The sequence below is a fragment of the Hirundo rustica genome, chromosome 5 (genome assembly GCF_015227805.2).
Source record: "Hirundo rustica isolate bHirRus1 chromosome 5, bHirRus1.pri.v3, whole genome shotgun sequence".
NCBI classification, from domain to species: Eukaryota; Metazoa; Chordata; class Aves; order Passeriformes; family Hirundinidae; genus Hirundo; species Hirundo rustica.
The window spans coordinates 42,300,022-42,327,254 of NC_053454.1; the positions used below are offsets into that span (position 1 = coordinate 42,300,022).

The 27,233-nt window shown below is 38.5% G+C and overlaps 2 protein-coding genes across 2 annotated transcripts; one reads left to right on the forward strand and one right to left on the reverse strand.

The window, feature by feature from the left end:
• Nucleotides 1–16,651, forward strand: TDO2 (tryptophan 2,3-dioxygenase). Its single transcript, XM_040064819.2, has 12 exons — nt 1–119; nt 5,510–5,615; nt 6,811–6,901; nt 7,741–7,811; nt 9,540–9,667; nt 11,351–11,537; nt 12,271–12,378; nt 13,336–13,447; nt 13,574–13,631; nt 14,142–14,221; nt 14,788–14,878; nt 15,736–16,651. Exons 1-12 carry the CDS (start codon nt 109–111, stop codon nt 15,887–15,889), a joined length of 1,197 nt encoding a protein of 398 aa, XP_039920753.1. The 5' UTR covers nt 1–108; the 3' UTR covers nt 15,890–16,651.
• Nucleotides 16,590–25,739, reverse strand: CTSO (cathepsin O). Its single transcript, XM_040064820.1, has 8 exons — nt 25,614–25,739; nt 24,985–25,090; nt 23,840–23,973; nt 22,622–22,789; nt 21,099–21,220; nt 19,752–19,915; nt 19,207–19,299; nt 16,590–17,870 (listed from the first exon to the last, which is right to left on the reverse strand). The coding sequence occupies exons 1-8, from the start codon at nt 25,737–25,739 to the stop codon at nt 17,836–17,838; spliced, it is 948 nt and encodes a 315-aa protein (XP_039920754.1). The 3' UTR covers nt 16,590–17,835.
• Nucleotides 25,740–27,233: the final 1,494 nt, after the last annotated feature.

The following is a 27,233-nucleotide window of genomic DNA, read 5'->3' on the forward strand; positions in this document are numbered from 1 at the left end:
GGGGCATTCAGGAGGGGACAAACAGACTTTAGTAGAGAATTGCACCCTGCAATATGTGGCTACAAGGTATTAATAGTGAGTATGTTTGCCTAGGGACAATGCTGTGGAATGTGTTCAAGGTATGTTGTTTCTCCTAAGTTTACAGTTCTGGCTGGCATTGATCCATTTATACTGATGAAAGGAGGGTTTTTGGGCAACAGAAATAAAAGAACATTTTCTCCATATCTGGGGAAGAACTATCTGTAAAAATTATCAACACCTGAATGAAATACTGCTGCATTCTGCTGAGCCACAGAGAGACAGTGGGGGGAAGGTTGTGCTGGGATGTGTGAAACATAAATGGAAGCTGAAAGTATGCTGGGAAGTGATGACACACATTTTTGTGTTTAAAAATTTGAACAAATACAGTATTTTTTTAAAAAAAATCTTTCTGGCACTATCTCATCTCTTTGTTTGTAGTTTGCAAGACCTTGAGCTCTGTTCCTCCCCCAGATACAAATGTCTGATTGGATTATTAATATTGCATCAACTTTAAGCTTGTTTGTTTTAGCATGGAGTCACCAAATTTTAGTTTTCTTAAAACCAACTGTTAATTTCAAGGGCTAGTTAGATAGCAAGTCCATTTTGGAAAAATCACAAAACACTCACTTCAGCAGAGGACACATTTTGGTTCCAAAGTTTGTCTTCTGTGCTTCACCTTCCTTTTATGTGTCTTTATACATTCATCTCTTGTTATGTTATTAAATTGGGTGAGGAAGTAATTTTTTGTTCAGTGCTGGCAGAGTACCAACACAGTGAGGTTCTGGCTTAGGACACTGTGGGTTTCACCTCTACAATTTGAGATGCACTTTGTCAACCAAAACAGTAACTGCTGTTCTGCATTTCACTATAATTGTTGTGTGTTTGTTATCAAAAATATTTCATCACTATAATTTTATGAGATTTACAATGCATCATCTATACATAGAAAAACTATTTTCCTTTTGAGTACTTCATCTCACAAAGGTTACAGCAGAATCTGCACAAATGCAGAACAGAGTGACTGGGACTACAAAGGTATAGTGTACCTATTTCTCATTAGCCATGAATTAGTACCAAACAGAAATGAAAATTGTTTGATTATTTGGCAGGAAGTTTGAAACTTGCACAGGGAAATACTCCTTCACATGATAGGTATTTCAGTTATGGAACTCATTGCTGCAGGATGTGGATTCACAGAATCCACACAAAGGTTATTAAATGCAAGGACACAGGTAACTTGGGAAGTCCTGGGCTATCAAAATTGGAAAGTTACGTGAATGTTCTGGGGAAATTATTGCACTATAAGCTTGCTTGTTAGTTTGTTGGTATTGTTTGTTTGTTTCTTTGGGGTTTTTGTTTGCTAATGGTATTTTGTTTTGTCTTTAATGTTTGTTTCTTTTGTTCTAATAGCTCTTCCCAAGAAATATTTTAATTTCTCTTTGCAGCTTTTCAGCATGGCATGACCTACTTGGATCTTTGACTCACTGCAGGCATTGTTACATAGTTAGAAGCCATGTGTGCTGGGTAGCTCCTAGACTGCAATTATTGGACAGGAGTGTTGGGAAGCTTCAAGCGTCATTTGTTTGCAATCAGAAGTTCTCTGAGCTCTTTCTTCAAGTTAGCAAACGCTAGACAAACAAATTGATTTGTGATGATTTTGTAATCAGAATGAGAGTTCGAGCAGTAGAATGGCACTGTCCAAACCACTTGTGCGCGTACTTTTTCTTCTCCATAACTGATTTCATGTAGGAAAACTGGAGACTTGGCTTGGGTGAACAGGTCATTTCCAATTCATCCTTTTTTTGGATTCGTGACAGTACATAAAAGGTCAGCCTTACTTACCTGTCCTCATCAGACCATAATGTTTCAGACAGAGCCCCACAGTGAGAACATGCACACTCATGGCTCTGTGTCCATAAATCATGCTGCAGGCCACCTCTGCCTTACATTGAACCTCCCTCAGCCAGGCTGGAGAGAGGCTCCCTTTTTGCCCATATGAATCCCTTCTCTCAGTCCAAGTAAGCTCTGTTTGTCTCTGCCCTGTAACCCTGTTGCAGGCAGTCCAGCCACCCTGCATCCACCGAGGGAAGGGGAGGAAAACGGAAAGGGGACAAGGGTGAATTAAGAAGGGTGCTTAACAATTCCCATGCTTGGTCATAAAGGCCATGACAGTTCATTTGAAGGCCACAAAGAGCAGTTCTGGGAAGCTACAGGGTTGGTGTGAGGGTTTTTTTGTTTGGCTTTTTTTTTTTTTTTTTTCTCCTTTTCCTGCTGTATGTAACTGTTTGTCTTGTATTCAACCCGGTCACAAAACAGAACATTCTCACTGTCTGCTGAAGGTTAGAGACCTCTGTGATGAAAAGAAGGATTTTTATCTGACTTTCATGCATTAAAAGTAAATAAACAAATAACTAAATAAAAGCTCAAGGGCACACGCACTCTTGGTTTTCACAGCCTTGCTCACTCATCTACAGCATGAACAGCAAGTTGTGGGTGTGGTTAGATCTGCTTCTTTGTGATTCTGAGTGTTCAACATGAAAAAGGGAAATTAAGGTACATTTTGAGAAAAAAAGCAATACCATCATTTAAAATTAAGGTTATGTTTTCCTTTCAGATACATTCGCATTGAAGAGCTTTCTTCCTCAAGACTTGTTTACGATTATGCTAGTAGGGAAAAATGACAATGTGGCCATAAATCTCTGTCAGGATATAAGGGACACTCAAATAAAAATTAGGTCCCTACAGTGAGCCCCAGATTTGAGCAGCATGGCATAAGCACATTTATTTCTGAGGGTGTCTGCAGCCATGCCAAAGTTCAAGGCTCTGAGCTTATCCAAACCTGAGGACTCTTGTAAGCTGTGCTATCATCTACACCACCAACAGAAAGTTTCATAATCAGGTCATACAAACCACTTAGATTATTTTACTACCATGTTCATTGCACACTTTGAAGTTTTACTGAGATCAGATGAAGGCAGCCAGTAAGAGAAATGAAAGATCTGAACTGTCTATGGTTTTATTTTAGGGGTTTTCAAGTCCTCATCAAGGACTGATCTGGGAGAGTTTGACATCTATTGTAGTTGCAGTGGTTAGAGAGCCGAATGCAGCTAGTGTGAGATTAAATTTTCTGAAATGAATGGATGCAAATATTATCCATAATATTACCCAGTTTTTCAGGAATTGGTCAGTTTACAGCTTTGGGACCAATCAGCTATGAGGTCCTTAAACAAGGAGTTTGAAGTGTTGGAAACACTGGAAGAAACTTTCTAAATTGCTCTTGTCTGGATGATTTATTTGATTGACTGAAGCCCATCTATTGCTGAATTGGAAGGGGAATTTGTATAGTTGTTGGTTAGATGGTATCCCCAGCTAGATTTCAAGTGAGTTGGCTAACCCTGAGTGAATTAATGGTACTATTACTTCCCAAATAGGGAGTTAATGTTTTGTTAAGTAGAGTGTAAAAGGGCTCTGATACTTCAAAGTCCTTTGCCTACTGGGTAGTTAATGTAAAGGTTGTCAGTCAGAGATCATTGCCCTGGAAGTTTATTATTCTCTGTATTCCACAGAAGAAAATAAAACTGCACATGAAAACACACATTAATGTATTTTGTGAGGTTAAACTTTCAGTATTTTCCAACTGTCCTTATTTTTACCAGTTTCACATTCTTTCTTTGTTTGTGTCATGAGAAAAGATAACAGCTTGATTTCATTATGCAGGCTCAGTCTGGATGTTTCAGGTGAAGATTTACAGGAATGACAAGATAAACCTTCTTTTTCTTTCGAGATCTATGGATGTGCTAGATTTCCACATTTATAAATCAAGCTCTTTGAGTGCAAATATGTGAAAAGCAGCTTTCAACATTTAATTTCTGATGTCTTCACTTTCGTCTCTAGTTGTCCACATCGCTGAGCACATGTGTAGGTGTGTGTGAGGAGAGGATTATTTTCTTCTGTCAGGTTTTATATCATGAAGGAAGAACTCCTTGATCTTGCTTGGTGGGTTGCTTCAGTGAAGTTCAACATTTCTTGTGGCTTGACCTTCTTTTAACCTGATTTGTGTAAAGCCTGACAAATGACATCTGGCTGAACAGGATATCCATCCCATCACCTACATCCTACATCTGCATTTTTTTAAACTACTCCTAAGTGATTGGAACAGCTGAAACCACCACACAGACACCACTAAGCAGAAAAAGTCTTGCAGAGAGCAAACGATCCAGGGTCACAGGGGTCCTGCAGTTTTGTTTGCAGTGAAACTGAGCATTAACTTTTTTTTCAGAAAGGGCTGGCAGGCAGAAAATAGGTGTATGCTAGTTACACGTTACTTCATTGTGTGTGTTAAGCTGACGACCAGATAGAATTGAGTAACATCTGTCAATAAATGAGAGTGAAACTTTTGTGCAAGGAGATAAAATTAAGAAATTATTCTGAACTAAATACTCAGAATACAAGCATGAGAGGTTCATGATGCTTTTAGTTCTTTACTTAGTCTGTGTACATTTTTTGAAATCGTATATATATTATTTGAAATCTCTTTGAATAAGCTCTATTCATTCTGCCACAGAAACATGCTTTTACACTTCCCCTCCACCCCCCTTTTCTCTTTCCACCTGTCTGATTTTTTAAACTTTAATAGTATCCTGTTACAAAAGGCTGCAGGTTAAAAATCGACTTTAGCAATTAGTGCATTTATAAAATATTGCCTTTTTATCACACATGGACCTCTCATTGACTTACATCTCATACACTACACTTTACAAATGCATCCAAAGAAGCAGCTGGTGGAAACATTGCAGTAAAAAGCACAAAAATCTTGTGACACAGGACAAAAGAAGCATGTCATCCATTCATTTTTTAACTGGCAGAGAAAAACACAAGCCTGGAGAGCTAACAACACATGAACTTCCTGACCTTTGTGCTGTGATAGTTTCTGTAATTATTGAATAGTGGGGATGGGCTGAGGAGGGGAATTTGGGGGTTGGCCTTGGCAGTGAGATAAGGCTACATATAAGGGAGCTACAGCAGGTTTGGGAACAGTAACAGGGTATTTTCCTCGGTGTGCAGCTCAGTTGAGCTTGGATCCTGAAATCATGAGCCAGTGCCCCTTCGCGGGGAAGAATTACCTGTGAGTCCTTCCTCTCTGTGTTTTGTTTTATAAATTTAATTCAAATTATAAAGTATTAGTGCAAAATATGAAATATCAGAGAGGAATCACTTATTATCAATAAATAGCTGTAGTTATCATTAAATTAATAGAGATCATACAAGGACCTGTCTGAGCATTTGTTATTTGATGAACTAAATGTGATGTTACCAGCTGTTACTGTGACAAGAGGAATTTCGGTTTTTATCAAATGCCTGCTTTACTGGTTCTGTTTATCAAAATGAAGCATTGTTTGAATTGCAGATGCATCTATTAGTAGAAAGGCAGGTATATTCATAGTTCTTTAATTAAATAGTTCATATATTTACTTCATTTTCCTCTTAGATTTAATTTTAACAAGCTATCTCTGGAAGATGAAAATGATGACAAATCTCAAGAAGGAATAAATAAGGCCAGCAAAGGAGGGCTTATCTATGGAGAATACCTACAAGTAAGTTTAAGGATTTCATGTTTCTATCCTGGTTGCTCTTATGAACTTGAGGCAGGACCTGTGTTTGCCACTTCTCCCAGCAGTCAGTCAGTTACTAAGACAAGTCTCCAGGTGTAAGAGGCACAGGCGCCCGTCTCAGCTGGGACCTCAAGGCGGGCTGTGGGAAGACCTCAAACTGCAAGGAAGATGGATATTTGGGGGGTTTTGGTAGGGAGTTATCCATATTGGCAAGCCTAAAGTGTAAAGTGGCACACCACAAAAAGCTTTCTTTGGTCTGACAATAGTCACTCAGCCATTTCTGCATGCCAGCAGGCTCTGTCCACCTTCTTTAAAAATTCAGAGCACTTGGCTGGAAAAATATATTTCAGGAATATAGAGGGTAGGATGATGACTGGGGGGGTGGTACGTAAAAAAAAACCAAAACAAACCAACCAAAACCTGCAAAACCTAGAAGTAATTAAAAAATAATAAAAAATAAAATGCCATAGGTAAGAAAAGAAACCAGGTTTGAGGTTTTTAGGGTGTGAGCTGTTTTTTGTTTGTTTGTTTGTTTGTTTTTGGTTTTTTTTGGGGGGGGGTTGGGGTTTGTTTGGTTTTTTTGTTTGTTTTTCCCTGATGGTGTGAACTGAAATGAGGGGAATTACTCTATGCTTGTGAACAGATTTATTGATATACTGTTAGGAATCTTGCAAGGATTTATTTGTAAACAGCTACGATTAGATTGTAAAATTGAGTAAGAAAAGAATTTCAGAACTGAAATTTTTATTGCTGGCTCAAATCAGAGCTGTTATGCTGATGTTGTTGTACGATTACTCAGAATTTTACTATAGGAACTCAGTTTTCATGGGACACACAGTATAGACCTAAATCTGGAAAACATGCTGGAAATTTTCTTTTCTCTATATATTTTTTTACTCTACATGTATAATTAAAATTACCCTTAAAATTGTTTTCAAAACTTTATTACTTGAGGTGCCTAAATGTTCCATTTCAGGCAAGATTTTTTTTCTAATTAAAAAAGTAAAAGTCATACCTGAGACAATTTAGTCAAACTTCTCATATAACCTAGAGTGTGAGGTCTGTATGTGTATTTTTAAAATTATTATTCTTAAAAATTAGCTGTACATAGTAAGACTAGCAATGGTAGTAGTAGAATTGAGAGCTTTACAAAACAGTTCTTACCTTTATTTTTAAGCTGAACAAAATATTGAATGCTCAAGAACTTGAGAGTGAGAAGAAAGGGAAAAAAATCCATGATGAGCATCTTTTCATTGTGACACATCAAGGTAAGTGGAGCAGTGCAGGTGGTAGTTGACTGACATTTTTGCCACAGGGATTTATTTAGAGCAGCTGACACATGCAATACACTGTTTGTTTGCATTTGTTTTAGACACTAGCACAGCAATAGCTCTGTCTTTTAGCTGTTTATATATGAATATATGCAAATATAAAATTGTAAGGCAGTAATCAACTCTATGCTTGTGAAGCCGTAAGTATAACCTTAGCATTTGGTAAACCAAGATATATGTATGGTTCTATTCTCAGAGAAATTAAAGTGGTGAAAATTTGGTGTTGGCCAAGCAACAGGCTGCTATGGAGATTATTGTAGGCGAATTTTGTGTGTTGCCTTGTGCCTTCTCTGAGACTTCAGAGAAGTTAACCATCTAGAATCTGTCTAGAAACCAACACACCAGTTAGACACTCCCTAATGCCCATATCTGCCTGTTTTTCAGACCCTGGCCTGATGATATTTTCTGTTATTGACAGAAAACACGTAGATCGCCAGCAGGCGTGGAGTTAGATTTTATTGATGTATGAGATCTGGATTTTCTCTTTCCTCCATTTGTAAAAAACAATCTGTAGATAAAAATATATGCTGTGTAAAACAAATTTTAAAAAATTCTGTCAGTATTCTTGACTATAGATGATTTTGTCTAGTACTTTAGGTAAAGGACAGAATACTGTAACAGGTAATAAGTGTATGTGTCAGCATCTTCTTGCACATTGGCAGTGTCAATGTAGGCTATTAATTTCAAATCAGCATGTAAGAATTTTTCTTTTTAGATGCTAAGAATAACAAAGTAACCTTGAGGTTGATGCTAACAGTGTCTCTTTCTTGTTGTAGCATATGAGCTTTGGTTTAAGCAGATTTTGTGGGAAATGGACTCTGTGCGAGTGATCTTTCAAAATGGTCATGTAAGTTAAAAACAAATACTATTTTGGGAAAATTCAGCCCTGATTTTCTCTTGCTTCCTGCCTCTCAGTCTGATATACTTGGATTTACTAAAGCAACATGTGCTTTTTTTTAGAAAGAACATCAAAAGCCCAATTAAAATTTGGCTGAGTTGTTCTTATATCCTGATGGTATAGATTTTTGATCAGCAAAATCTTATTTCCTCCTGAAGTATGCCTTTTGTGTAGAACACCTTGAAGGACAATTTCATTGTCCAAAATGCTCTCATACTCTATTGCTAGTGCTGCCTAACTGCAGAAACTTATGTTGGAAATATTCCACTGCAGAAAAAGCAGGCTCAGAGGCAAAACCAAAAAGCAGAAGGCTCACAGGTATTTTTATGTTGAAAAGTAATTTCTGCCTTTGTTCAGTTTCTGAAGTCTACATACTATCTCCTTCCATCCAGTATCTGATGTGAGGAGAACTCATTTTTGTGATTGTGTAATAGTAAATCCAAGAGAGAAGCAAGAATCCAAAGCAGTGTAATACTCTGTGAGAATTTCTGAAAATTACAAATATAAGCAGTTCTTCACATTTTTCCAAAGCTAAACACACATTATAACAATAAGTAAGAATGGAAAACTCTTGAATTGATACTAGATCTACAGAAAAATCTTACTGCATGCAGTTTGAGAAATACCTTGGGTACATCATTAGCATGTGCCTACAAAGAAAATTTGAAACTAGACTAGATTGGAAGAAGGACCCTTAAGGTTCCTTATTGAACCATAAGACCTAATGAAAATGTTCTCTGTTGTCCACTATATTCTTAATTTCATTGGCTTTTTAGTTTAATATTTTATCAAATTATAACTGACATAATCAGTTCTTAAGATTTCTTTTTTTTTTTTTTTTTTTTTTTTTTTTGCCTTGCTTGTAATCAGAATTTGAAATGTCAGTGTTAAGGTCAAGTACACAGACAAGCAATTAGGGAAATGATTATCATCTGCCAGTTTTTGTAGTTTGATATTTCCTGATTGCATGCCCAGATTTTAGAGAGAATTTTAATCCCATTGAAACTGAAAGGAATTTGACTGCAGACTCCTCTGCAGGAAAATAGTTTAACTTAGGGGGAAAAAAAAAAAAAAAAAAAAAAAAGTCTGTGTTTTCCATTTAATATTTTCTATTTCCCACCAGATGTATTCTTTTCTCTTCTTCTCTGCTTGCTAATGCACATTTCTGATGAGCATGTTTCAGATATGCTCTCCTGACGTAGCTGTCAGGCTATTTTGCTTCCCAATTTTTAAGTAATTTCCATACCCCCCTAACGGCTTGTAGAATAGAATTTATTCTAGAAGTAATAATAACAGAAGGTATGTAATTTTCGTAATATATAATATGAAGTTACAATAATATTGTAATTATTGGAAAATATAAAATATTATGCTTTAGAATTTAATTTCTTTGACTTCTACTTTAGTCAAAAACAGAAAAGAAAAAATCCCTGTATGATAGGTCTACCTGTAATGCAACGTCAGACAGAAAAAAATGGATTTCAATCCTTGAAAATTAGAGTTTCAGTTTTAAGTTAAAACCAGAGTGCTCTGAAAACCATATCAGATTCTGCCTCTGTGGATTTCACATGGGAAGGACTTGAGAAATAAAGTGATGTACAACAGTGAAGACATGAAATAACTCAATAGGATCTAGAGAAAACACCATTCTGGTTATGATCTTTTCTTTTTCTACAGGTAAGAGATGAGAGGAACATGTTGAAGGTTATTACTCGAATGAACAGAATTTCACTGATTCTGAAATTACTTGTGGAACAGTTCTCAGTTTTAGAAACTATGACTGCATTGGACTTCTTTGATTTCAGGTAAAGACTTGTTATTCCTCCTCAGCAATCCATGAGCTGGTAATTCCCATCCTTAGAACTGATGGTGAATTTTGTATGTGTGCTGGTGTCTGTCAGCAAGCTGAGAGCTCACCTTGGAGAGGCAAACATGACATTAAAGTGCAAGGGTCAATTATGAAATTGACCCTGACTGTGAGTCCAGCATGTTCTGCAAAAAGTACAAGTGAATTGTTGACACTTTTGTGTAGGGTGCTGCTGACTGGTTTCATGGTCAAAGGTTAAAACAGCAGAAACAACAGAAATAGCTCATGGTTTTGCTAGCAATTTACTTCAAACTTGGCACTGCAGATTGAAGCCCTCTTCTATGGAAAATCATAGAAGTGCTTGGGGGAGAGACATGCACTTTCTCTAGGTTATCAAACAGGTATTTGAGTTGTTTGATAACCTAGAGATACCCCAAGGTGTTGCCTTGGGTCTGCAGTGCTGGAGACTTGAAGTGGCTGAAGAAAGCATTGCTGTCCCTTGTCCTTTTCCCCCGGTAACTTCTGCTCTCCAGTAGCAGCTCAATGCATTGCTGGGCTGGATGGTGGTACCTCTTCTGCCTTCTGCTCAGGCCCTCTCTGGCATCCTTTGGCTCATCTCATTTCTCCCATGGCATTTCTTTCCCTTCCCTTACTACATCGAGGTCCTTCCACCACATTATCATGTGTTACAGCTTCATCCACTGTCTTCCTTCCCTATTCTTCTCCTGCTCACTTGTGTCATTTGTGCGTATCTGTCTGCCTTGTGACCTCAGTACCATCCAGCAGCCCATCCACTTGTATTTTGGTAGCCTTTCCCTTCTATCTTTTAATGCTCCCTATTAAAAAGAGCAGGATACTACGATTTTTCTTCACTTGTTTATAGTTTGCATTATAGCAGGGGAAATCCATGGGCTAATCATCCATTTTGATCCATACTTGCTTCAGCTTTTCAACCACATACTGCCATTTGATAAGTAAACATAAGAGTAAATCAATGATGTGTCTCTGTCAAATCTTGTACTCGCAATTCAAAACACATTACAATTATCTAGCAATGTGGGATTTCAGGTTACTTTTATTAATAATTATTTTTCAGCATGGTCAGATGATTTAACTCTTAAGATTCCCATTAATGAATCCCTCAAACAAAACCCAGTGGAAGTTTTTCTGAGCACTATTCTACTCTACAGAATAAGGCAATATACAATATTGCATGCATAGATTATTATATATAATAATATATAGGAATTATGCTGTATATCAAGACTATTTAAAATGCATTCATTGGTACATTATTGTTGTGAAAATTTTTGAAACAGCTTTTTGGGGTGCAGCTGCTTAGTCTATTTGGAAAGGAAGATCTATTCACTAACATTGCCTCCTGTACATCATGTGCACAGAGCTGCCATTTTAAAGCACAGATTCACACACTTTTATTTGCACTACCTGTATATGCACAAACAATATAGAACTAGAAAATGAGATTATGTTATATGTACACTCTAGTTGCATTAAAATGGCTTTTTTTTCCCCCCTTTTCCTAAATGCAGTCATATAAAAAGTCCTCAGATAGCTGTTTGATATTCTTCGGATGTGAAATATGAAGGATTTTTTGAGAACAAGAGGAAATCCATTGTAAAATAACATCCTGTATTTTTTATCTTTTCTTCTGTTCCCAAAGATATTACCTAAGCCCAGCCTCAGGTTTTCAGAGCCTGCAGTTTCGCTTGCTAGAGAACAAGATTGGTGTTCCCCAAAGTCTGAGAGTCCCTTACAACCGAAGGCATTACCGTGATAACTTCAAGGGACAGGATCGTGAACTACTGCTTCAATCAGAGCAAGAACCAACACTACTGCAACTTGTGGAGGTAACAATATCTGTCTTGGACCTTGCTTCATTTTACCCCATCTCCAAAGTATGTCCTTCATTAGCGTCAGTGACAAATTCTCCTATCTTAAGGAGAAACAAGCATGTTGGCAAGTTCTGTGTCAGTTTTGTTTTGGATTCTTGACAAATTTGGCATGAAAGAGAGGTTGTTAGTAAACCAACTGATTTTTCACAGCATCTCCCTTATATCTGAAAATTCTGGCTGTTAAACTGATAAACTGCATTGTGGAAGTGTAAGCTAAGAATGTAAATGCACTGTTTCATTAACATTTTTTTCGTGACTATAAGCCCTTTTGGGAGGAAAGCTTTAAAAGCAGCCCCACGGTTACTGATGGCTATTAGAGAGGTTAAAAACTATAGGTGGCTCTATGTCTTCCTTCTGAGATTTATCATTACTACAATCCTATATATATACATGTGGAATTTGTTTTCCTGTAGTTTGTTTTAAAGATACCCTTAGAACGAGACAGCTTCAGTCTCCCAGCATTGGCCACGCTATCTGGAACCTGAGGGGGTTGGTATGTCACCATCATGCAGGTGTAAATCATCCACATGGACATGCAGAATTTAGCAGTAAGCACTCCTACAGGATACTAAACCAGAACTGTAGTGGTAGAGTTTTCGTTGCTATAACTTGTAATTCTAGGATAATGCTGTTGCACTGTTATTGTTTGAACATAATGTTACAACTACTACTATTATTATTATTAAAGGCATGGCTGGAAAGAACTCCAGGACTTGATTCAGAAGAATTTGATTTCTGGGGACAATTTGAAGAGAATGTTTTAAAAGGCCTAGAGGAGGAATTTGCCTTGATACAGGTATATAGTGTATTCTTGAAATACCTATAAGCAAAGACATCTGACAAAATGATACTCTGACATAAATTTACCTTTCAGCTTACTCAAAGTTTCTCACTCACTTCACTTTAGCTTCATTAGTCTTTGTCTGCAAGAAGCAGAAAAAATTGCAAATCCTTCAGGAAATAGCAATATTTTTTAAATTTGACATCTAAGACGATTTAAAGCATGAGATACATGGATGGATACACGGAAGGGATGGATTAGTACCAGTGGAAGGGCTGAAGTTGATTTTACTGAAACTACAACTTCACCTTTAGTTAGTACTTGCTAACTACTTTAGTTACTAGATTAACTATGAAGTTTGGGCCCCTGAGCTGTGGACATGGAATGTCACTATTTACAGCCCATTTCTGTTTAACAGAATATGGCAATTTGCTGCTCTGTGATCATTTGAATTGCACTGGCAAATAAGCACCAGAAAATCCCTGACTGTTTTAAAACCCGCAGCTTTGAATAACATTTTTTAAATTTTTTCCTTTTTATGAAAAAATAAGAATTTGTCAACTTCCTGAGAATATGTTTGACTTTCTAACTTACCTAACTTTTTATTTACAATTTTCTTGTCCACAGCTCTGCAAGAATATAACTTTTTTGCCATGAAAACAAATAAATCAGACTTCAAACAAATTATGATTAATTTTTTAAAGGCCTCTAGACCGAAAAACACGATAAATTACCAGTTCGTTTGAATATTCATTTATCCAAGTTGTGTTGTAATCTATTTAATTGTACATTTCTTGGTAATTGTACTTTTCAAAGAACAGTGACTCATGTAACTTATTTGAAAATACAGTTCTTACATCTAAGATGCAAATTTCAGGGTATTTATTTAAATAAAAGGTGCATAATGAGTCATTCAAGTGCTTAATTTTCCCTGTTGATTTCTAAAACTTGTCTTTGTTTTAAATACCAAAGGCCAAAGCGGAATCAGAAGAAAAAGATGACTTATTGTCCGAATTCCAAAAGCAGAAAGATGTATTACTTTCATTATTTGATGAAAAACGCCATGAACATCTGCTCAGTAAAGGTAGATTTTATTACTACATGTCAATATGCACTTTGTATGTTTTATACATGTTATTTATAAACGTTTGCTATAGCATTAAGGCTGCAGGAGAATGAGCAACAAACTAAGAACACTTGCATTTTTCAGGGGAGAGACGACTGTCCTACAAAGCACTGAAGGGAGCCTTGATGATCTACTTCTACAGGTAATGTTGTGAGATGTGTCTTTGATGGTGACTGCCAGGAGGAGAGCTCAAGGTCAAGAACAGCAGCACAGGTTCAGTTAGGCTGGAATGGGCTGTGGGAAGCAATTTATTTCAGCCCTCCACAGGAACCCTGATTAGTCAGACACAGCTTGCAGGTCAGACTGGGCTGCTCAGTGCCACGTGCAGCTGAGTTCTGAACACCTTCAAGGATGGAGGCTGCACATCCCCTCTGGGCAGCTGGTCTTTGCTTGACCAGATGCTGCTCCTCAATTCTAACTAGTAAATGCCTTTGTTCTACCTGTCCTAGAAAGATCTGGAGTCCTTTTCCAAGTTCAGAAATAAAGGGACAGATCAAGATTTATGCAGCAGAAGCAGCTGTTAAAATTTCTACTGATATATCAGTAACAGCTTAGGAATAGTATACTTTAAGTCACTAAGCACTGATGAAATGCAGCTTTGAAAAATACAGCTTATGTGGAGAGGTCTCACTCTTCTCTTTCATTTTCCAAGGGAGGAGCCCCGTTTCCAGGTTCCCTTTCAGCTTCTTACCTCCCTTATGGATCTCGATGTGCTCATGACTAAATGGAGATGTAAGTTTGACTTTTTTGACTGTCACACTCCCTCTTCTGGATGCAAATAAATTGTTCTATCTCTGAGTTACACCCAGTCTTAGAATTGAGCTTTGGAGTTCATAGGAATCACTTTTTTTTTTTTTTTTTTTTTTTTTGTACTTCAGCCGAGAAGAAATATAAAGAGCTCTTTCTGTGATCATTAGATACATAGGTATAGCTACCACTTGTACTACCTTATTTAAGGGACAGGTATCTATTTTTTCAATGTATCCCAGAAAGTCATAATGACATGGCTTTATATGCAGACATTCCTTCTGCCTCCTTCCCTATCTAGACATACATAAGTGGATGTATAATTCTTTATTAATAGAACATAGTAATGCGTAATAATTAGTGTGTTCATTCTGAATTAACAAGAATTTTATATTAATTGACTGAAGAATGGCAGAATTAACTCCTGCATTGCTGAAGACCTAATAGTTCTGTATCCCTGTAAAGATCTCTGAATGACCTTTAATAAGTGTGGCTCTTTAGTTATATCTAAATACTGAACATGTGCCATTTTCTCCTGTTGTATCATTTAGATAACCATGTCTGCTTGGTGCACAGAATGATTGGTGGCAAGGCTGGCACTGGAGGCTCATCAGGCTACCACTACTTGCGCTCAACAGTGAGGTAGAAATAATGTGTTTCCCCTGTTACCTGCAATAGTGCAGTTCAGAAATACTCTAATGCTGGGAGGCATATTTCAGATGGCTCACTGGAGGCCAAGGGCTGCTGACTCTCTTCTGGGACTCTAGCATCTCCCCTTGGCTGTTGCACATTTATTTATCAGTGACATATAAATTTCAAGCCTTTTAGGGCAAAAATAACTCCTTTTGATCACTCACACAAAGTGCCATCTGTAATTCCCAGTCAAGGTGTCCATGGGTTACAGTGATAGCAGTAACACTAACCCTGCATTGTTCAGTTTGTGTGCCAGCTAGCCCAAGTTAATGAGGTGACAGGGGCTGGAACTGAGCCCCAGCTACCGTGTTACTGAGTTTCTTTATTCCCTAGCATAACCTCTAATTGCACAACCTCCTTAAAAGGGGATATTTAGGGTCGGTTCTCAAAGAATCTCGAACAATCCTGTAGCGCTTCGAGCAACTACTATCACAACCAATGGAACAGAGGGCAGAGTAGAAAGCAGATGATTAGACTGATGTTGAGGATTGAGTATCCACTGTCTTTTTTAAAAAGCTCTCCCACTCTTCCTTAATGTCAGGTTAACATGATTGTTCCTAGATAAAATTCTACTAGAGATCACACCCTATGGACTCTGCATTTTCAGAAGAAAGATGTTACTGTAGTTCCCTATTAAGCCTAGTCTGCTATGCCCTAGAAAGTTAGGACTGGATTCTTGCTCTGCAATAGTCAGGAGGGCTAGTGCAAGGAATCTTATTACTTGCATGAGAAGGAATGATTACTGAGGATTTAGAAATTATGGCCTTCTATGCTGATGGAATTATTGTTCCATTTATCTTTTTCAGTGACAGATACAAGGTGTTTGTGGATTTGTTCAATCTTTCAACATTTCTAGTGCCAAGACACTGGATACCAAAGATGAACCCAAGCATTCATAAATTCCTCTACACAGCAGAATACTGTGACAGCTCCTACTTCAGCAGCGATGACTCTGACTAGCCTGCCTTTCTAGGCTGGTTGCTGTAAAGAACTTCCTGACTTTCACCTTGAGTGGTGCTCCCAGCCATTCCCACAAAGAGTGTGGGTGTGTAAATATGTATTTATGTATGACAGCTTTGTGAATAGTACAATTGGCTCATGGAAGAAATGAATGGCTTGTAGAAAAAAATCCGTATTGAGTTAGCCTATGTTAAGAGTAAAATCATACCCCAATTCAACCCAATGACCAATTTAACTCTTAGCTGCCTTCTTAAAGCCTACACCTAGAGAAAGGGAGAAAATTACAGGCAGTTATTATGATCATGACTCATTTGTACATACTTTTTTATTTGCTTGTTTGCCTAATGGGTGTTACTAATTTATGTCTAGTTGAGGATATAATCAGTCTCATCACCTTCAGAAGAATATTTGTTTCTGAGTTCTAGAGTAATTTCAAAAGGAATTTTGGGTTAAAAGTTTCAAAAGCTAGATTCAAAAAACTAAGTCCTGAATCTATAGAAACCAAACCATCCTGAATTTATAATACATCAAGAATCATGTTAGTATCTCTTTACATGTGAATGTAAATCCCTTACGTAGAAATACCATCAAAAATAGCAGATATAAGTACTTACTTTGCATTTCAAATAAAGCAGTATTAAAGCTCATCTTTTGTTAAGTCTTTTAAAGCAAACTATAAAGTGCAAACAAGAGTATGGCAGGCATTTAAAGTGATTTTTATTCAAATTGGTATATAATAAAAGGCAACTTTGGCTATAGAATATCGATAAAGCAGTGTCCTCATTAATTGGCTTTTGTCTTTTTAAGTGTTTCTTTTGCACCAGGACTGTAGGCTGGAATTTCTGGTAAGTTCTCTCTACAGCAGCACTTCAGCTACTTATGCCTGGCAGTAGCACCTCAAAAACCCTGGAGGCACGTCTGTGTTTCATATTGCTATGACTACATTATTCTTATCCATGCCCATCAGGGACTTTGTTTTCCAGTTATGGAAGTGTGCTATCTGTTGTTTGTAAGACACTCAGGAAAGGCCAGACTACACAATATTTAGAGTACAGAAGACTTCAAGTTTTTTAAAACTGAAGTTTTCAGCCAAGTAAATTCAGTAAGTAGCAAAACCTGAAGTAAAGAAACATCATACTTGGTCTTCCTTTCATTTAAAATATTAACAATTAGAAGGAATAAAACAGCAACAGTTAACAATAGACAATTATAAATACTCATTGCATTTGTCATAAAAAGGTTATAAAAAAACTAATCTAAAACCACAGTAGAGTAATTGAGTGCAAAAATTACAGAATTGCTTCAATACTTTTCACAGTAGGCCTTCTTAAAAGATACAGATAAAGCATTGCAGGTGAAAAAGTCAGAACATTTTAGAATTACATGTTTCATTGTGAGTTCTAGCTACCTTTGCCCACAGCTGCAGTTCCACAACTTAGCGAAGCTGGAACACCTTTTTAGTCCCACTACTGAATTCAATTAATGAGGGAAATTGAACACTCGCTTGATTGGATATATTCTGTAATAGCTGACTTTCTAAACTGTTAGTCATGATCCTTCTATTCAAATAATTTCAAATATACTCTTATACTATTGTTTTTTTGATCCAAATTCCTTCTTATTTGCTGTCATTCCTTCTAGGATTTTTTTCCATGGAGTAGTATTCAACACCTGGATAAAGCTTACATTTGAGGCTTCAGTCCATCTTTGTAATTTCTGTTTGTGCACTCTGCAGTTCAGTCTTCTTACTCCATGAGAAATTTGGCATTCAATACAAATTCCAAAGAAAAACATTTTTAAAAATAACTTCAGCCAGGAGTTGCAGGAATTGCCCTTACAGCCATTTCTTATATTTGAAAATGGTGTTCTGAATTACATCTTCATATACAGTGTCTGTGCTCATGATACTTGTGGTCTTTGACCAGTTGTAGAGACCCAGAGAAATGTCAAACAAATACTGCTGCAACTGTGTCTGCTATACCTAGAAAGGACGTAAAATTTAGTTTTAATAAATACTGAAGTGAACACTTCCCAGAATTCATATTTATATAATGCTCTCTTCCCTCCAAGCCATGACAGTAGGAATCATCTGTAACCCTTTTGCCTGGCAGTGTGTATAGTTGAAACCTAATCTCCTCCCTCTGCTTTTATGTTCAAAATTTTATATCCCAGTGGTCTCAGAGCACCTCTAAATCAGAAGAAAAACATCCCTGTGGGAAAAGGAGCAACTACTATCCTTTGCTGGATTGTTCTTGTGTGGTACTCTACAGAAAATGTGAAAGATCCTGCTTTTTCTAAGAACATGTTTTGAAAATAACACATCTGTTCCCCCTGCCATCTCTATAATTGACTTGCCTTATGACTACTTCAAAATTTCTCTTTCCAAACTTTATACAACAACAGTAAGAAGAAAGATTCAGTAACACGAGAAAGCTATGATTGGATACATTGCTCTGATCTTTACTTAAGTGCAGGCAAACTGAATATTGTTTATTCGTTACGTGCAGAAGACTTAGGTAATCTAACACCTCTTGCAATGACTGAGAGCTACTGTGAAACGCACATGGAAGGGAAAGCCAGTGGGTTACCCTAACACATAAAATTACAATAGATAGACAACACTTCCCATCCAGTGGAAATATCCCACCAATTTGGCTCAGCAATCTGATGATAAACTGGTGGTTGACTTGCCTCACCTTCATATCTAGCACAAACTGGGTATTTAATCCTACCGAAATCCCTTGAACACAAAGAAAAAAAACATGCAAACAACAATAGGGCAGGAGACTGAACTAGCACTAAAAGGATACATGTCTGTCCTACAAGAAAAGCCACGAGTAGGGTACACAATTCCCAGCTAGATTCACTTTCCATATGTGTTTGCTAAACTGAGCCCAGAGATAACGGCACCCACCAGACAAGGACAGCAGCTGTTTTACCTACAGGGAGTACAGCGACAGCACCCACCTAGATCCACCACACATGGCTGGATATTTTACAGTGCCATTACCGCTGCATGGTAAGGGACAACAGTACTTTGAATAATTGTTTTGTCTTATACAGCTTTGCCTCTACATGGTGCCTTTCAATCATCCAACTACATGGCTTGGTTGAACTAGAAACTGCTTTATTTATTTTTCCATCTGATTTAACCTCTTTTAAAGCATAGCAATGATCTGTACTGCCTCTCTGAGGATCCCATTATATCTTTATTATATTATTATATATATCGTATTATGATTATATTAATTTGTTAGAGCCATTGAGAAACATATCCCAGCCCATGGCCTTTACTAGTTACTTTTTGTCAGACTTACCACAGACATTGCCGCCTATCTTAATACGAACGTAGCCATCTATGCCCCAAGTCGGCCCCCAAGAGTTCTGTACAATCCAGTAAGGGATGCTACCTGGAAGAGACAATCCATAAGCAAGAGACAACATGAGACTTGGAAAGTTAACACTCCACAGAATTATTAGCATTTCAGTAGCTCAGTGTTTCTGATGGATTGATGATACAGGCCAGTGAAACCTATGCTGTTCACATAGATAACAGAGCTAATATTCTGATACAGGAAGACTGGTTATGGGCTCTTCTAGCATAAAGACACACAAAGCCATGTTCCTGACTTTACAAGGATGAAGTCCCACAGGACTGAAGAAGCAATGACAAAAAGAGATTTTCTTCTGGCTGATGTGAAGATGATGTGATCCTCACAGAACTTCCAGAATTGATGTGAAATCAAACCTAACAGCTTCCAACAGAAAAAATGAGTTCTGAGTTTTAATTACTTGTCCTACAAAAGGCAAATTGTAAGTAAAAGGAACCTCCCGTGCTAAAGTTCATCTGGTGGAAATGCACCTGTTCTGTCAAAACCAGTGATAAGAACAGCATGGTTTGCTCTTCCACTGGAGCAGTGATATTGTATGATTCCACCAAGGTAATCCTGCCAGCTAACAGCATCGACTGTCACTGCCAAAGGGCCCCAGCTGACAAGCATCTTCATCATTTCTTCTTCTTGACCACTGCAAAAGGAGTGAGTAAAAATGCCAAGTTACTTAAGTTAGCACACTAGAGTGATTTGAGTGATTGTAATCTACCCGTTAACAGTTTAAAAATCAAATAATTAAACTCTTTCCTCCAAGTTCTACATATCACATAAATTACATATTTCATATACTACAACACAGTGATACAAATACAGGACACATGTGTCCTACATGTGTAGATCCAAACACATAATGCCATTAAAAAGGCAGCAGGTTTCTAGGTCAAGCCAGTGGGCAATGGAGAGCACTACATACTTTTTGTACATCGCTCTTCTCAATCAAAATCAGTTTTTAACAAACCATTAGTCTGTATTAGAATTTCCCACTGTTTTTCAAACCTACCGAAGTACCCCTTAACATAGTAATACACTAAAGTATGTGCGTCAAACATCTCAGAACACAGGACATTTCCACTATCAGACATTTGTTATTAGCACCCTCACACAGTTTTGTTTATGTAATATACTGGAGCAGGAAATTTTCATCACTGCATGATATATGTTCATTAACTAAATTTGGCAAATACAGACTGGCAAAGATATGATTTGTTTTAGTTACTTTTATCTAGAAGTAACACAATTCCTAGTCAGAATAATACTTCTTGTCTTTATTCAATAGCTGTACTGTACTGATAAAAATTAGAAATGACGTTTCTTCACAAAGAAACCTAAAAAGCCAAAGGTTTTACAGAGTTCTGTTGACAACACTGTTTCTAAAGTCATGGGCTGGAGAGGATCAGGTAGATATTTAAATCCATGAATACTGAAGTAATTGAAGGCTTCCTGATTTTTTCAATAAATTCCAGTTATTATTGCTGGGATTTAATATTTCTGACAAAAGCTGTGTAATGTCAATATATTAAAAAACTGTAACTGACTGTATGTTCCACTTTATAGCCAATTTAGAAGACCTAATTTCAAGACACAAGCTTTCTCATTTGAACAGGCTTAGTGACGGCAGTGTTGAGTGGATTGCTTGTGGCAAGCCTTAACTCTCAAAGATGTCATGTGTTAATCCTTCTCCAGCACACAGCTACAGAACTGATGGAATCAACCTCACAGCTTTTGCCTGGTCAATGCACTATTTACTCCACATTACTCCACAATTACTGAACACAGAAGGAAAAGTACAGCAAAAGAAAAGAATGAATAATAGCTACCTGAAGTCATATGCAGCAAATCCTGTTACTGAAACTCCAAAATCTGAGCGCTCAAAATAGTGGCACAGTCCTGTCTGAGCTTTAAAACTGTATTCTGAATCTCTCACGAGTTTTACTTTTGTCTGTAAGAAGGTAATTGAGTAAGAATTGAAAGCATTTGACTTTACTATGCCGCTCAAAACATACAGAGAATGACCCCATAACCCACCCAAAATTCAGTGTGCACTGGGCAAGATTAGAAGTAAGAACGTCACACTGTGAAATAAGTATTTACTATCTCTAGTTTCCTTGTTCACTGTGCTTCAGAAGGGATTCAGAAATCTGATTTGAATAAACTAAATTTAAAAGGCATCTCTGGTTTAAACAATCTTCACAAGCAATCCTGTCAATTTCAAGCCACAGGTATTAATTAAGTTCATTCATGAACTGTTCATTCTCTTCAAATGACTTCCACACACAAAATTATACTCTCCTTGGGACAGTTCAAGAAGCACAAGTATCCCAAAAAGTTACATAAAATACTGTAAAGTCCAATTCTGTTCTTAGTATGTAATTCTCATGCTAGTACATGATGTATGCATTAGCCTTTTATACTTTGCATGTCTTCTGCAGTACAGCATGTTTACGACAGTGGCTTCTTCAGCCTAATTCATTCATGGTTCCTCTGCTGCCAAGTAAGAAGGAATTTTGCTACAGAGGAATAAAGGTCAGTATTCTCTGTTGTTCTTGATATTCAAACTTAAGCAAGTCATCTAGACTGTTATTAGCCATGGGTATATTACTCTCCAGGGTAGAATTACATTTTCTTAAATTCTATTTGTTTTTAATTTAAAAAACTAAAGAATTCTTTTTATATCTTTGCAATTCAATCAGAGTACTTTTTATTTCAAAGATATTAAAATGTTTCTGTTTACCTATGTTTTTAACACACATTTTGAATTTTTAATGAAATGAAATGTGTTAACAACAACAGAAGTACAAATTCTGAATGCATTTTCAGTGTTTTAGGCTGCAAGGGAAACAAAGTTAAATGCAGTTCATTTTATTCTGAGGTGTTTCACAAACACTTGTACATAATTTTACAGTGTTTGCAACAGAAACTACTGAAATTTGAAAACAGAAAATGTCAAGATCCTTCCTTTTCCCTAAATGCTGCTGCTTTACATCCACAAAATGCCATATGCATAGGTGGGTGTGTCTACAGTGGTACTGTATTCCTGCAGTTGAATCCAGGAATTATTATTTTCAGCCCCTGTGGACTTGTTATGTTCACAAGAACATGTATGGACCATAAAGTTCCAATCAAATTTCAATTCTGCTTGAACTAATTCTCTCTAGGTTCCAAACGAAATAAATAAGCATACATACACAGACACATACGTATATGCATATATGCACACACGCACACATACGTTTGTATACACTTGTACATTTCACCTTCCCCATCACTTTTTTCCAATAAGTAAGAAGGCTAATAGAGAAGCTGATGAAGTCTTTTGGGATTTTTACGAAGAGTTTCAAACCTGGTTCAGCCAGCTCAATGCACTAACGGTGGATCCCCCGTTGCAGCCGTAGTTATTGTAAGAGCAGTCAATCACTTGCTGCACACTGAGCTCTTCCAGGGTGTTTCCTTTAATTGCATAGGCAGACTCTATGCCACCTACAACGCTGAAAGCCCAGCAGCCTCCACACTGATAGAGAGAAAAGGGAAATGGCAGAGACAGCAAAAGTGTCAGCTTTGTTTTTTAAGCCTGATATGAAAAAAGAAGCAAAAGAGTCTTCCAAGGCTCTTCATTTAATACATAATATTTGAACTCTGTTTTTAAGGCAATGATAAAGAAATGTTATCATCCATTTAAAATGCTGAACTGTTTTCCCCCTTAAATCATTCTCTGAATGCTAGAAATTTAGCATTACAGGCGTCTTGTTTTAAGGACTCCTTCCTGATGAATTTTTATTCTTGATGATAGGTCTGAGGATACTTTTTATTGTGAGATATCTATTTTTAAAAAGTGGCCTCAGAATGAAATAAGTCTTCAACCACATTAGTAAGTTTTTCTAGATTTTTGTAGAAACAGATTACAGTTTAAGAAATGGTCAAGTGAAATTAAACATAATTGAAAAAAATCTTAGACAATAACAATCTATACTGCAATTCTAGGCTCTTTGAACTGTGACATTTAAAATAAGTGGCAGAATTTATTCCTCACAAGGTCCTATGTGAAGCATGGGAAGGAGACACTGGGGACTGAACATCTCATTTCTTCCCAGTGACCACAATCACTTTGGGATAAACTCTAATTGTGTGGGGTCTGGCTATTTTCCTATCATGAATGCATCCCCTGAGGAATTCACTGGTAAAGATGTGGGTGTTGATCAGCCAAGGGGATTCAGTCATGGGAGAAAAACAACAGGAAAGGATCTACTTCTCCCCAGGTAGGATGAGTACAGAACCTACCTTGGTTCCTTCAGAAAAATAGAAAATGCACATGGTGCAAAAATATTTGGAGATTCAGTTAACTAGATTAAAAAATACATTGAAGTTTCTAAATGCACAAATTCTACACCTCATTCATTTAAGCCTAATACTGCTTTTCATAGAATGCTACATGCCCTTGTGTATGTTCAGCGGGCCACTCTTGTGCCAGTGCTCCAAGGAGCAGAGCTGGTCCCTGCAAAACCTTCCCTGAGCTCTAGAGCCTACCTGCTGAGAACCAGGAACAGAAAACACCAGGACTTACTGTCTGCTGATTTCTCACTTCTGCAATGACCTTCTTGTCCCTCCAGTCGAACTTCTTTGGCAGAGGCTTTTCCTTCCCCTTTGGCACTTTTGTGTATCTGGGAAGTTTGTGAGGTATGCCTCTCAAGTAAATAGCTAAACAGAATACAAAAATCAATAAATCTTTGAACAACAACAAAAAAATCCCTTTAACAACTACTTTACTAGAATTCAGAGGTAGTTTTGATCTACAGTTACAACCATTGTATCTCATTCTAAAATCCATAGAAAATTCATGTATTTTAAAATCATCATTATGCTCCAGAATGAATATAAGTATTTCCACAGTTTCAAAAAGAACAGAAATACTCTATGTTGGGCATGTGGGTAGGAATGTGAAGATTTTCTGAAGTTGAACAATAACCCTAGATACTCCATAAAACAAATTTTACTTGAAAATTTCCAAAACATTTTACTTACTTACTTTGTTTTAGCCATGTACAAGGGGAAAATAAGTGGAGAATAAAGATTCTGAAACATCTGCAAGTTGCTGGGTTTTCACTAAAAATGTTATTATTTAAAATTAAAACAAGTTGTTAAAGTCTCTGATAATAGAACATGTAACAACAGACATGAAAAGCAAGAAGGGAAGGTATCAAACAAATTTTCTAGAAAAAAAATTAAGTATGTCATATTGCTCCAGAAAGCTCCAGCTGTCATTACGCAGACATGGACCTCCAAGAATTGTTTGGGCTGTAGTAGATTCTGTGCTGGGGTAGGGAATATGAACTTACTGGAGAACCTTGTGTATATTCCTTTCTTCTGCTGCAACTGAAGAAAGCTTTAAAGCGCAGTGAGAAGAAAGAAGGAAAACCAGAACTGCCTGGATACTAGAACATGTTCAGGATGTGGGCAATTCAACCTTGCAAGACTACAGAACATGAAGACGATGTAACCTCCAGAAGTACTTAGAGTTTGATACCAGCCATTGTAAATTAGCTGACTATCAGCATGGGAAGAATCTGTAAATGTGAAAGACACGAGGTTCTGGGAAAGAACAAAACAAAACAATAATAAAAAAAAACCCCAAAACAAACAAACAAAAAACCACACACACACAAAAAGAAACAAGCCAGAAAAGACATTAGAAGCAACCAGAAAATGTACCTTTGAACTCTTCAGGAAACAGGTGAGAAAACTGATTTATTCCATAGACAGCAGTGGTGTTATCTTTTGATGATGAATTCAATAATCTAATTCTTTTAGCGCTTTCCTGAAGGAATAAAAAAATAATTGTGGGCATTATTAAGTTAGCAGCAGGGACAAACTGTAAGAGCAGAAAAAGTAAAGGTTAGCAACAGTAAACACGAAATTAGGGAACAAGAGCTGTTCACCTCAGATTCATCCTGTATCCTTAGCAAACCAATAGGAAAGCCATTAGACTAATTTCAACTCCAAGAGATACCAAAGCTTTGGTTAAGTGCAAGAAATTGACGTGAAACAGACAAAAAAAGCCAAGCCGAGAACAAGTTGCGTCAAACTCATCTGATGTCCTTCTTCGACAGCACAACAAACCTTGCGGTTCAGAGATACGCAAAAATGCCTTCAGACAAGAGTTAGCTCCATCACTTCACGTTTTTACGAAGCGAAAGAACAGCATCACGACCCAGAGGCCTCCCGGATGTCGCCGGGCAGCCGCTCCGGCGGAGCTCCGCCCGCCCCTGCCTCCATCACCCGGCCCGCAGCAGCCCCGCGGCAGCCCCGCGGCGCGGATGGCGAGGGAGGCGCGGACCCACCCGCAGAGCCGCCGCCGCTCCCTCCTGCCGGCGGCCGCCGCCGCGCTCCTCCCGCGGCCGGGCGGCACTGCCCGGCCCCGGCAGGCACAGGAGCAGCGCCAGCGCCGCCAGCGCCCGCCGCGCCATGGCGGGCCGGGCCCGGGCACGGGCACGCACCCCCGCCGGCGGAACGTCGGGTCCCGAGGGGAAAAGGGCTGAACCTTCCTTCCTTCCCGGCCCCCGGCCGGAGGCTGCGCCCGCTGCCGCTTCCCGCGGGGCGGGGCCAGGGGGGGCAGCGAGGAGAGCCCGCCCGGCACCGCCGCTCCTGCGCGCTCCCGGGGGATGTTCGCCGAGCTCGGGCTGTGTTTGAGGGTGCTCAGCGGCCCCTGAGCAAAGCCGTGTTTCCAGAGATGCTGTTCCGTGTGGGAGACTCGGGCCAGGGGCGCAGGGCTGCAAAGGAGGGGCGAAGGGGTGCGGAGGGTTCAGGTATCTGCCAGGTTATAGATTTCGAGAGGAAAGTTAGTAGGTACCTGCAAGCGGGGCTGCCAGTAGGAGAGAGAAGCAGCAGGAACGCAGGGTTTAGCAAGGGAAGGGAGAGTGCGGAGGGCAGAGCTGCCCGGTGCTGCGCAGGCGGTGCTCGCAGCCACTGCGTCCCAGTGAGAGAGCTTGCGCTGAAAGAACACACGGAGAGAAACCATGACTTTCCGCAGAAATTGGTCGTGCCGGTAGTTGAGTACGCAGCTCAGTGTTCAGCTTTTAAAAGCTCCATTAGGCCACTATGAGTTAACAGAACCCTCCTGGCTAATTTCCACCACCAGGCATTTTTACGCAGAGCCTGTAAAAAGAATATTTGTATGCTTCAAACGTGCTGTATGTTTCAGTTCTCTCTGCTGTTTCCCCCACGCACCCTCTTGTCGACACAACTTGAAGGCCCAGGTGCCCTGTCCTGTAGTGCCCGCAGCACCCCTGGCAGTGCCATGCTTGGGGAACGAACCTGCAGGGATCGCGATCCAGCTCTGCCTCTGCCCTCCTCCCGTGGAACGGCTCTTGGGGGATTGGCTGAACTGCCACTGGTTTTGTTACAGGGAAGGCTATTTTTGCCTTACAGCCAGTGGATGGATGAGCTTGTTAGCGGGGCAGATTTTATTGGTTATTCTTTATTCTGATACCGTTTATCACTGTAAACCCAGGACTGGCATTAGAGATGTTATTAGAATTTATTACAAACTCGTATTGACAGACTGAAGTCTGGGATCAGCACAGGAACTGAATAGGAAAAAGAACTGAATGGTGAAACCTTTTCAAGGATGGTTTGAACTTTAGCAGCCAAATTCTGAGGCAAAATTCCATCACACTGTGACTGGGCACTGAGGCCCTCGTGAGACGTGCAGGGTGTGCTGTCCGGCAGGAGTGTTGTCAAAGGACAGCTTGCTATGGTCACCACGGCTTTGGATGTACAGGTTGAGGCAGGAACAGAAGCATTAATGCAGCAGTCACAGGGTTTTATTCCTTATGGTACAGTATAATGGAACAGGAAAGAAGTTACTTTGCCAGTTAGTGTAAGCAACAGAAAGATGCTGAAATTATGCTTTATTTAAAAAGATACTTTTCATTTAAAATTTAAGATTTTCCATCAGTCTA